The 12,836-nt window shown below is 43.1% G+C and overlaps 1 protein-coding gene across 4 annotated transcripts in view; it reads left to right on the top strand.

The window, feature by feature from the left end:
• The window catches only part of TBXAS1 (thromboxane A synthase 1), a 247,856-nt gene that overhangs the window by 176,666 nt on the left and 58,354 nt on the right, over window positions 1-12,836 (top strand). For all 4 annotated transcript variants that reach the window (XM_075503014.1, XM_075503023.1, XM_075503006.1 and 1 more), the window contains one exon: window positions 545-859. In XM_075503014.1, the coding sequence (XP_075359129.1) occupies window positions 545-859 (315 nt within the window). The remainder of the gene's footprint in view (window positions 1-544; window positions 860-12,836) is intronic.

Genomic DNA, 12,836 nt, shown 5'->3' with positions numbered 1-12,836 from the left:
ACTGAGATCAGTTTCTAGTCCTGTCTTGTTAAGCTGGCACAGAAATTGTTTTAGATTCAACCCTAAACCTAGACAGTGACTTTCATGCTTTGGACCATGTGAACAAATGAGGATGGTGCCTCCAAGCAGATGGGCCAACTCCTCCAAGTATGAGTTGTGCCACCTCCATTTGGCAGGTGCACATGGGACCATGCATTGACTATGTCAATCCCCTTGCTTCCGGCAAGTGCCAAGAACTCACCCTGAGGATGAAAGAAGCTGTGTATGGAGCTGGCCATTAGCAATCCTCCGTGAAAATATGTACCTGTTATGTATTGGGGGCAGATCACTCTCATCCCACTGGGAGGAAAGCAGTGACCGGCTCTTAGTGATGGCATTTCCAGCTGATTTATAGAAGTCTGCTTGTTCAGTGAAAAGCTGGTGGCCATTCTGGAGCCAAGTGGGCAGTATAAATAGGAAACAGCTCTCTCCTTCTATCCCCCATGGGTAAAGGCATTGCTCTGTGACCCATTCTTTGTGCTTCTTCTCACCTTGTATTCTGTAGAGGCGCAGAGATTTTCTTCAGTGGATGCTTGACTCTCGCGACTCAGCTGACTCCCTGGCAGCCGGGTGTTTTGATGTGATCAGTCCATCTGCCGCTTCCAGACAGAACGAGGCGCCTCTTGCTGGCAGGGCCCCATCTGAAAAGGTTCAGAAGACGTTAACGGAGGATGAGATAGCAGGTCAAGCTTTCCTGTTCCTGATCGCTGGGTACGAGACCACCACTAGCACACTGTCCTTTGCCACGTACTTGCTAGCCACCAACCCAGAGTGCCAGGAGAAGGTGCTTCAGGAGATTGATGAGTTCTCAGCAAAACACGTGAGTACGGTGTGCTGGTGTGGAGCTTCATGCAGGGAGCAAGGCAATGTGAATGTCGTCATGCCACTGTGGCACCTGCATGACCCCTATTTGTCTCAGTTATGTATGCATATATTAACATCTTATTAATATTTTCAGCCAAAAATTCAAAATTAATCTATACTATTTAGGTTTTTGGAAACTGTTAAATAATGTCACTTTACAGCAACTGAAGAGATGGCCCAGAAACTTTGTGTCATAGTGAAAGCTTAACCTTTACAAAATATCTTACATTATTGAAATAAACCAGCTGTTACCAGAATCTACAACTACACATTTCTATTTTTTCCTCTTGTCCAGATACTTTTATTGGTTTTGTGGTCAATTTTATTTACTGATCTTTGTAAGGACATAAACAGCGTTCTTACAAACCATAAACTGCAAAGTTTTGCTTTAAATGTTCATACTTAATTTTTTTCTTCAGCAGCAGAATGTATGTGTATGCTTCAAAAAAAATCACAATATCTAATTCTCTTATACTGTGTTCAAAATACTTCTCCTTCAATATCTGTATTTACCAAGGGCATTTATGTTTTATGGATAACCGTTGACAATATTTTGTATATCTAGCAGACCATGCAGCAGCCATTCTTCCGCCCTACACTCTCTGCACAAGTTGTTAGTTATGAGAATGCGGATCAAGGGTCTTTTTCTTTTCATGAACTCTTTTATAATGGATCATGAGGCTAACAGGAATAAAATGACACCAGGCATGGCTGTCTTGCAGGATTTTAGCTGTTGGATTTGCATGCTGAAAGCCTTAACTATACAGTTTTGGGAGTTTCATCCTTTTTATGCATTCCATCCTCTGTGCTGTACTTACAGAACAAGAAAAGAGTTGTATAATTTTCTGCTTTGCTGGTAATAGAAAATTCTTGACTATGCAAAGTGTGCCCATTCAAAAGCTACCATTTCCCTCCTTTTGCTTGTGCAAACATAAAAGCCAGGATCTGTGTACACAGAAAATGTCTTCTTTTGTCTTGCATGACGAGGTTCTGAGCATAAATGTCTTCTGTTGTCTTGCATGACGAGGTTCTGAGCATGGTGGTTCTCCGTCTAAGATTGCTTTTGCTCTGAGGGTGCAGATGGGTGACAGCAGTGGAGGTTAGGACTGCGCAATCTGATCCACAGAGCTTTTTCTCGGTGCATGCTTCGTACCTCTGGTGTGAGTTAACTCAATACAATGAAACCGTTGATGTGTTACGTTCTCACCTATAGGGCTTGGGTTATATTCTTAGGTTATTAGCTCTACAACACTCCAGCTGGAGCTTATTTACTTGTTGCATTCAAATACGGCAGACCTAATTATGCCCTCGTGTCTGGTTAGTTCAACTGACTTCCTTAAGGCCTGCAAAGATGTGAAGGTGTAACTTGGCCTGGAGTATGTGCAGTTTACTGGTTAATACTGGTGGCAGAGTTGCACATAGAAACCCCTGTTATGCAGCCCCAAGGAAAATATGGTTCATCTCCTCGCCAGCTCCTGAAAACTGACAGCCTAAGAAACCAAAGTGAAATTGCTGGGAGAGGTATCCAATATGATAGGTACGTGATGTCGTGCATATCTGTCTGTAGATGGGGATTTGAATTAGTGAACTTCTCCATGTAAGTGCATAGAAAGCTGACTGCAAGCAGTCATTAACCGGCCGATTGCTTACAGATTTCACACAGGGAGATCATGTATATGTATATGGCTATGTCTATGTTAACCAGTAGTGTGCTCCCGTAGACACAGATTCATCATCTAGCACAGTTGGTAGTGAGGACTGTTGGGTGCACACTGTACACACCTCAGGAGTTTATTTTGGGTTAGTTCAAGTCTGGCCCTGTGTACCAAATCCCCTTAGCAGTTGGACCGATCTTCTGGTTTAGTTGCAGTTAAAGGAGCCCTTCCTGTGCGCTTGGAGACTGCCATGTGAACCAGTGCAAGAGACTTGCATATGAGAGTGCTCCTGATCCAAGCTAGAGAACTAAATGGACGCTATGTTGTATATGGTCTGTCTAAGCTGTCACTCACTATTAGTAGTATTTCAATAATAATCCAATTCAAATGCATAAAGCTTGACTCTCTTGGTTCTCTATCAGGAATATTTTGCTAATAATTTCAGCTTTTGCAGTATCTAGGAGAGGTTGTGGAGCTAGGGACACTCATGGCAGAGAAGTTAAAACCTGGTGTAGAGAGATGGTACTCCAATTAAATATGATTTTTGCAGGCCAGCGCTGTACACAGTCTGTGTGGTGCCTCAACCCCAACTGGTGGCCTCATCCCAAACCATGCTGTCCCATGTGATATATTGATTGGAAGTACCTTTCAAATCACTTCCCCATACTTTACTAGTTTTCAGGTTTAGCTTTAGATGATGCATATATGGCTGTATGGCCAAGGAGAAGAGAGAGAGAAGAATAACTATTCATCTGCTGTCCTTGATACCATGAAATTCATAGATCTAATCTGTGCAGCCCCATCCTTCAAAAGATTTCCTATTATGAACAGTTCATGATTTCAGGGGGGGCAATGCACTGCTCAAGGAGCCCATCCCAGAATAAGGAAAAGGATGCAGCAGTTCAGTCCCCTTAGTGTCTGTAATTAACTACTTTTAGCCTAGAAAATAAGATCTATGCAAATGGTTTGCAAGTTACGGGAGCAGAAGCTATTTTAAAACCGGGAATATATAGATGCCATGTTCAGTTGTCATGCAAGGGAGAGGAAGGGAGGGGGCATAGCAGCTACAGGCTCACAGTTAGTTATCAAGTCAGTTGCTAAGAAATTTTATTAGGTTATTGCTTGTGCTCAGCACATCAGCTTTGCTCTTATCAAGGCACTTTGAAATTTTCTGAAAGGAAGGGCTTTTAGAAGGCCAAAACATGGGGAATGGTACAGTCAGGTTGTTTTGACAGGTGGTGGAAGACTGCTTTGATTTGCAGATATGCAAGTGTTAAACGCAGTACCCTCTTCAGCCAAATTTATACTCAGGTAATTATAACTACAAAATGCTCTCCACCACGTCCCCTTTCCTTCCTCCAACCATTTCAGTTGCCTCATGCAGCATGTTTTATTGACCTAATCTGTGGTGTAGAGCTGCGGTCTGGTTTTACAGCAGCTGCTGTGTATCATCCCAGAGACAGCTGTACTTTGGTGGTGGACAGAGTGATTTATACACTCATTTACTAAAGTTTATAAAGACATGTGAGAGCCATCTGAGAAAAGGTACTATAAATGACAGGCGCAGTTCCAGGTTTTTTGGCACACCAGTCAAAAACTCAAAGCACAGTGACCTTGTGACAGCCAGTAGGGAGGGCAAGGTCGGTCCAGCTGGGCGTACAGCAGTATTTTGGTGGCTCTGGGTGTTGTACTTGAGGATACCCCTGAGTTTGCTCTGATCTTCATCTGTCTTGCTTGCACAGTGGTTACCTTAGCAGAATGGGACAGCATGAAGGGGAAGGAGAAAGCCAAGGCACTGCTGTGTTAGAGATCCCTCTGCTAGCTTGGTGCAAGCCGCTGCGGTGTGGTGCAGAAATACGAGATTAGGTGCTGGAAGTGATCTAGCCCGGTGCTGTGCTGGGAGTCAGGAGCCCAGAGGAGAGGCAGGCCCGACTGACTGTGCGGTACTGCTGTGTTGTGTCCGGCCAAGTTTGTCTCAGAGCTGTCTTGGGAGACCTTTCTGCCTCTCTCCACCACACTGCCCGAATACACTGTTGTCATGGTTTAAACCCAGTCGGCAACTAAGCACCACACAGCCGCTTGCTCACCCTCCCCCCTCCCCAACAGGATGGGGGAGAGAATCGGAAAAAAAAAGTAAAACCCGTGGTTTGAGATAAAGACAGTTTAATAGGACAGCAGAGGAAGAGAATATAATAATAGTATCAATAAAAGAATGCACAAAACAAGTGATGCACAATGCAATTGCTCACCACCTGCTGACCAATGCCCATCCCATCCCTGAGCAGCGATCGCTGCTCCCCAGCCAACTCCCCCCAGTTTCTATACTGAGCATGGTGTCATATGGTATGGAATAGCCCTTTGGCCAGTGTGGGTCAGCTGTCCTGGCTGTGTCCCCTCCCAGCTTCTTGTGCACCTGGCAGAGCATGGGAAGCTGAAAAGTCCTTGACCTGGTATAAGCACTGCTTAGCAACAACTAAAACATCAGCGTGTTATCAACATTATTCTCATCCTAAATCCAAAACACAGCACTACACCAGCTACTAGGAAGAAAATTAACTCTATCCCAGCCAAAACCAGGACAACTGTAGAGATGGTACTTCCAGGCAAGTGTCCTCAGAAAACAGTGCCTGGAGCAAGTCATGGGTTGTCACCTCTTTTTTTACCTCCAGGACCTTCCTCATCTGTTCACTAAAGGACTTTTTAGGTCTCCTCTTGGCTGATAGCTCAGTGTAGAGGCTTGATGTCTCTTTCCCTGAATGTGAAAAGAGGCACCTGGCCCATTTCAGAGTCTGGCAAGCAGGAGAAACCTCTATCCTCGGTTATTGTAGAGGACAGGACACACAGGTTATTGCCCTCCTCACCTCTGTCTGGATCTTTGGGGTGTAGGGAAAGGGAGTGCACAGCTTTTCAACATCTCTGGGGAAGCAGAGAGACAGGGTACAGGGTGGTGACTACTGTCACCACACATTCCATCTTCCCATTCTACCTGTGAATCCCTGTGCCTGCTCCAACTGTACTGGGAAAGACAAGTTTGAGCATAATTCCTCTAACAGCCAAGCTGAAATTAAAATTGTAGAGACTCTGACCTGGCCTTCTTCATTAATCCCTTGGGGGTGTAGTATGTGCCCTGTGAAGGGCCATCCACTGAAAATAAGGTGCGCCTCTTTGCTGCAAGCTTGTTGCTGGGTGTGCAGCTTGCTTTGAAACCATGAAGACAAAATAAACAAGATGAAAAGAGAGTTAAATAGGAGCTGGGGGGGGCAGGACGCCTACATCTGTGTGTGTATAAAATAATATTACTTTCTGCGAGACCACAGATATGTTTCCAGGACAGCAGAGAGGGGTCAGATCTTCAGAAGGTTGTAAACTGGCGCAACATGTTTGGTATTAGTACGGGTATGATGATATGCATCAGTTGAGAAGCTAGCCTGGTATATACCAGTAAAAGAGGACAGAGCAAAAAAAAAAAAAAAAAAGTTGCTATTTCAAGACCATATTATTTTTATAGGGTTTGTGGCTAACCATCCCTAAACTGTTAGAGACTATACAGTTGTGAAGGAGATGGTTTTATCCACATTAACCAGGTGAGAAGGAATACACCCATGGTCTTCACCCTCTCCATTTCAGTCAAAAACGATCCCTGTGCAGAGTTGTTAAAGAGCCCTTCAGAAGGCATGTATTTATGAACAGTTTTTGCACTTGTGACTGATCATTTTGTTGTAAAAGCAAGTTGATTTTTATTTATTTGTGTGTGTGTACGCTTAGCAAAAGCGTAGCAAGCCTGCAGCACACATTCGTTCTGAGCAGATGGACCCTTGCTTCTGAGCCCCACTGCACTCTGAGCTGCTCTGTGTGTTATGTCCTAAACCACAGTGCTTAGGGCATGAAAAATTCCTGCATCTTCCACGCTGGGGATTCCCTTAATATAAGCTCTCTCTTTCTTACCTCTCTTCCCATTTTAGCATTTAAATGCCTCTCTCCCTCCCTCCCTTCTCCCTCCTCTCAAGCCTGAGTAATTCACAATTATAATTTTTTTTTTTGCTTGTTTTACTGGACTGCACAGTTTTAGACAGGAAGAGTAGTGGCACAAAATAGATTGCAAAAACATAGGTGATCAAGTTAACTTCTCATAAGGAGTTATTTGTTGCCCTTAGGTGAAATGTGTTAAGTGGCTATCTATGTGCTCCTGATCTGTTGCAAAGTAAACAGATCAGGTTAAACCACTGAAATGAGGTCGTTTTCTTGAGGGAGAGAAAGCAAGTATGCTTTGGGGCAGCTAAGGAGGGCAGAAGAGCTATAAGAATGAACTGCTCTGCCTCCATGTAATGAAGAAATACATACTTGAAGGTGCCGAGCGTAGAGAAATCTGGAGCAAGGAGCACCCTGAATTCTAATCTCAGCTTCAGGAATAATTTACTGCACATTCTCAGTAATAGTCAACCGTGTCTTGCATTAACAAATGGGAAGACTTGGAACTTACAAGTTTTGTTTTTTAGCTCGTGTCTACATAAACCTCTCATTACTTAAAGCAGCACAAGAAAAAACTGCACTAAAGGCCTAGTGCTAGTTGCAGAACCTGAGACGTGTTGCTGCACTGATACGCAAGGCTGCAGGGGCTCTGCGCTGGCCAGAAGAGGTCTGGTGAAGGACAGAGCAGCAGCTCTCTCCTCGCTGCTAATGCCTAGGAATACTTTCAGGACCCCTGGCAAAGGTGAAGGAGGGCACAGGAGTAGTCACTACAAGTAAATAGATGAAAGGGCAACTATTACTGTAAAACATTCTTTGGAGACTGCAAGACCAACTGGGTTTTCCATTCTATTTTTAAAATGCCGTGTACAGCTCTTATTTATCACTGCTTGATGTGATACTTAGAAACACCAGTGTGAAGAGGAATGAAGAGCAGGGTAAGCCCCAGCATGTCTCTACTCCATCCAATTTCCTATCCACACAAAGCGCTAGCATAACTATTCAATGCCGATGTGACTTACCAACATTTTCACCACTGGCTAGAGACCATAAAGTTTAGAGAAACTTCAAAGTCCTGCCATAGTCTCTCACTATTTAAATGGCTATTTGGAGGTTTTTCTTTAATGGAAAGAAATCTTCCTGTTCCCATAAATATTTGCTTTTCTATTGCTCTGAGGCCCAGGAAAATTTTCAATATGTCTAATTGAAAATGTTGACCAGACTATGTTTCAGCTGTATTCCTTCATGTCAATAATGTTGAATGATGCCAGCCCGAAGTCCTTGCAATCCATAGTTTCATTTATGAAAAGGTACAGTTTAATTCCATTTTAACTGCTGTGTGTGGTCAGTTGTCAATGGGCCGGGTTGAACTAGACTAATACGTAAGCTCCTCCTTTATGATTTATGACTTTGGTGCTGTAATTTATCAAACATACTGGGTGTGGCAGTTGCTCATCTGGGGTAATTTGGGACATCATCATTGACTTGAGTGACTTTACACTGGCATATGATTCTGTTCTTCGCATTGAAGAGCTCCTTCACTAATATCTCTGCAGTCTAACCGAGATGTCTTATTGTAAAGAGATTTTGCCATTTCAAAATTTTCCCTTCCCATAAAATTCCCAGAGAGCAGTGAGAGGTAGGACTATTTTTATGATGTCTCTGTGCCTGATTGAGTACTTTAGATTTTTAAGCTGTTTATGCAGAGAATCTCCTTGGTAGCACAGACTGCTTTCTCTGAGCATTAGTGAAAATGAGAGGTGAAAGTCAAAGAGATGGCACTGTCAGGGAATTACCACAACAATTTGCATGAGCTTGGTGCCTTTCATGCAGTATCTCAAGGCACTATGCTCTCAGAAGCTTGCAACTACAGAGACTAAGCTACACTAAGCAAATATTGCTGACGGTGGAGACTTGCATTTATCAAGGGAGACTGAATTGTAAATAGTTTGCAGAAAAAAGTCGACAGAAGAGAGTCGCTGTTACACATGCATACACATACACGCACAAAACATACAAAACCAGCAAGCACAAGCAATATTGTATGGTGTTGCTGTTTATTCTGTTGAAGGAAATGACCCTCTTTGATTTCTTTATTTGTTTAAGAAGATGTTGCAGAGCCTCCCATCATTCATGAGTGTCAGCTGTCAGCAATCAGTTTTGTTGTTAACAAATAAAAAGATGCTTTTAAACATGTAGAGACTGGGTGCTGTTAGGTTATATTTCTGCAGTTCATACAATTGCTCAGTGTCTGAAATCAGCTAATTATCTTTGTCTCATAGTGCTTCTGGACATACAGGTTGAAGATTGCTAAGTTAGGAGAAGACAATAAGCCCTTCCCTGCATTTCCCCCCTTCTCTTAGTATCTAGAATCTACTGATTTGAATACAGGCTTTGGACTCAAGAGACCCAAAGTCACTTTTCTTGGGCAGAGGTTATTTTGGTTTCTAACTCTTCCTAACTTTCAGCTTAAGGACTTCTGAGACTCGAGGCTTTGGTCTCTTTACCGACTTGTGTCTCTGCTGTATAAGGAGAAGTAGCCTGAGAAAGCTCTTGAGCCCAAGCCTGCCTCGTGTTCGCCCATTTTGCCACAAGCCTGTTCCTAGACTCAAATGCTGAGGGGAAGCACCTAAGGGGGAAGCTTGGGCTCAGTTTGCTCACTGTGCAAGCCTTAGCAGGTATCGCTTTGCATGGGTTGCCTTCTGTCCCAGGCACCCTCCCAGCACCAGCCAGAGAAGTTGTCCTGGAGGCCTTTCTGGAAGATCCCCGTTGCGTGCTCCCACTTTACAGAAGCTGTAGTTTGTAGGCAGCCACAGTCATCCTTTGGCAGAAGCATGGGCAAGCAGGAAGAGTGTGACCAGCCAGGAGCCACATGAGAGCAATTCTTTTCGCTTACCATCTATTTGTAGGTCTCAAACTGTATCTACAGGTCTCTGCTCTCCACAGGTGCCTCTTAAAAAGATAAGCACTTCCTGCAGAGTCAGGTTATTTATAATACGGAAAGAGTTGAGTCAATCAGCTGGTAAGTGCAGGGTGTCTTTTAGGAATGTTTTGGCTTTGCTTTTTTGAAAAGTCTACTGTTAGATTATAGGAACAAAGTCAATGTTCTAAACCCCAGTGGTATTTTGGCATTGTCCCCCTTCCTTGACTTTTCCAAGAACCCTACCAAAAAGACAACCTGGGTATGAAAAACACTTATTTCTTTCCTGGGGAAATCCTTTAAACAGCTGAGAACTGGTGATTCTATGTGGCCTGGAATGAGATGTTGTTGAGATGATTAATGTGCCCATATTTCAAGGAACTTCTTGTTGTTGTTGCTGACATTGCAGGGTTCATTTACCCCTCTTCACCAAAGTAAAAAAAAAAAAAAGGACTTTTATTTTTCCATTTGTTCAGTTCAAGCTTATCAGTCTCTTGCCCGTGAAGACTAATTTTTCTTTTGCTTGCAATGTCACATGTTACTCAGTGAGTCTGCTTTATTGCTATTCTTGAGCAAAACTGAATCTCAGGTAATGTATGCTAGACAAATACTCATTTTCACCCCTGAATTTTCCTGGTATTTTGCCATCCTCATAATAATTGACCCACTATCACTGCTACAGGGTTCATGTTAAATAATAAATTTTTCTAGTGACATGGAACATTTAGTGGTGAAGATGTTAATAATACAGTACTTTAAATGCGATTAGACAGATTTGTTTAAAGAGGAAGTAAAGGGAAGGATGCATCTTCCCTGTCTTTCCTGTCTTTCTATTCCTCCCCCCCCCCCCCATCTGAGGCTTTTATGGAGGAAAGAGTGTATTTGCTTTTAATCTAAGGAAAAATATCACTGCTGAGTAAGAAACTGGTTACAGTTTTCTTCAGGGTTCGTATCCCAGCTGCTCCTGTGTACCACTCTGGACACTATATGGCAGTCAACATGCTTCCCCCAGGGACAGAGAAAACCAAATTCATACCAATATCAATGTTTAATCAATGCTAACTACTAGTATCAGTGTTAACTTTTTAGCTACAGATAGGTAACATTATTTTCAGGGTGTAGCATAGTTCCAGGTAGAATTGGTAGATCAAATTTTGCACTGGGCAGTTGAACCTTGGCAGAAGTGAGTAAGGAGATAAGCTCAAACCACAGTAAACGCACCACCCATCTCCACGACTTTGGGACGGACATACTGTCACCAGTCTTGCCAGAGGAGTTATATATGGCAGGAAGAGAGGTGCACATGGCATGGCTTCTCAGGAATGGGGATGCCCTTCATGGGTACAAGTGCTTGATCTTTGGGTGACAGTCTGTCTAGCACTCAGGAGTTTTTTCTGTGTGAAGCAGGGGTCAAGTCCAGACAGGTATTATACTAATATAGAAGTGGGTCTTTTCATGGAAGTTAGGCACCAAAAGGTTTTCCGTAAGGTATGTGCTGCTGAATTGTAAATCCCTAGCAATGAAAGGGAGGACAGCCAGCCGTAGGCGCAACCTCAGATGCAAGAAATCAGAGAAGCCAAACCATCTGTCCCTGAAAGAACTTACAAATGAGAGAGGGTGGCCTTGGACATCTGTGTCAGGGCCCCACACTGTGTCTCAGCGTTAGCAGTCAATTGCATTCATCAGGCAGGAACTTGTCTCCTGGGGAATATTAAACACTAAAGTAAACAAAGAACATTTTCAAGCTCTATGTTAGTTAGCATCCATTTGGAATGAGATCCCTCCATGTCCCCAGATTGACAGGCAGATTCTCCAGGGGTTGAAGACGTTGGTCCAGCCCTGGCATCCTTGTCTGCTGCAGGAATCTCCACTGACCTATCTACTCCTGAGATGCCTTCAAAGACTCGGGGATAAAATCTTGCTTTAATAGCACTTTCCCTGGTCAGGCAATAACGACTCTTGAGATTTGTGAAAACAAGTGTCACTTTCTTGGTAAGGACTTTTCATGGGCAGAGGAAGAGGAGAGGTATTGGGGAACAGCTCATAAACCAGAAGCGACTAACAAGTCACGTATGTGCGCACATGCCTGCATATGAGAAAGAGGAGGAGGGAGAGAATGAATCATGGCTGAAGAAAAGAAGGCCTTTCATCTGAAAGTTCAACACAGGTTTCTGAATTGCACATATTATATGCATAAGGTGCGAAAGCTGAGCTGAGGGGAACACATGCCTAATTTGCTAAGAAACAGCAAATCCCCAGCAGCAACCAAGAAGAAATTAAACTTGTATTCACCGTATTCATAACTTAAAAATGATCTTAGCTTGTATGAATGTGAGGTCAAAATGGAATTTTTCCTCCAGGTATGTACATAAATTAGGTAGCATTAATAGGAAGTAACCAGTCCATTTATTTGTCAATAAGCATTCAAAGTGAAGGCTGAATGAGCCTGTGCCAGAAGGAATGGAAACTAGTTTGCATTTCATGATTATGTAAAGCAGTTCTTGGTAGAATGAACTTCTTGTGACCTCCCTCCCCCCCCTTTTTTTTTCCTTCTCTACCACCCTGGCAGCACATATGTATTTAAATAATTTCCATTTCTAACAATGTGTTTGTGTGCTACTTTTAATCAGCGTGAGATGGCTTTTGTATTGTTTGTCCTGCTTCATCTTATGCTTCCCTTTAAATACGGAAAGAAAGAAAAAGTGGTATTTCTGGGTGTGCCCTTGCTCTAGAAATGCAGTGGTCTTCCAGTGATATGAGTGAACGTTTCCTTACTTAACCAGATAGCAAGACTGGTGCAGAGGGAGTAGTCAGGAAAACACAAAGAAAAGTAGGAAACGCATGCTATTTGAGCACTGTTCCATTTCACACCAGTTAACAGATTTTATTGTCTCAGAGAACTGGATGTTACCAATTTTTCACTAGTATTGCCAACTAATTTGACATCTGGTTTTCAAAAGACAGGTTGCGGGTCTTTTCCAAAATCAAATCCTTTAAAGCAACCAAAAAACTTGTACCTCAGTGTAACTAGTCACGTTTTGAGTGTTTTGGTCAGTGCCCCAAAATGCTTTCTATGGAAGTGGGCTGGTCAGAAGTGGAATTTCACTTCTGTAGCAGCCGCTGAGATAGGCATTCGGGGCCTCGATCAGGGTAGACTGAGAACTTTTATACACTAGAAACGCCAATAGCTTGAATGGACTGGACTGTTAGTTTCTAGCCAACACTGAGTGGATAAGTAGGTCCTTTAGTGAAGACTCATTTAATAACTGGTACCAAATTCTGCGGTTTCCTTAGTCAGGTCTCAGATGTGATGAGACTGAAAACTCAGTTACTTTCTCGGTCCTAGGAATTATCCTTCGTGACTGCCACTGAGGCATAGCGCATTAGGGCAT

This window comes from Mycteria americana, chromosome 1 (genome assembly GCF_035582795.1).
Source record: "Mycteria americana isolate JAX WOST 10 ecotype Jacksonville Zoo and Gardens chromosome 1, USCA_MyAme_1.0, whole genome shotgun sequence".
Lineage (NCBI taxonomy): Eukaryota > Metazoa > Chordata > Aves > Ciconiiformes > Ciconiidae > Mycteria > Mycteria americana.
This window is presented reverse-complemented; position numbering and strand designations above follow the sequence as displayed.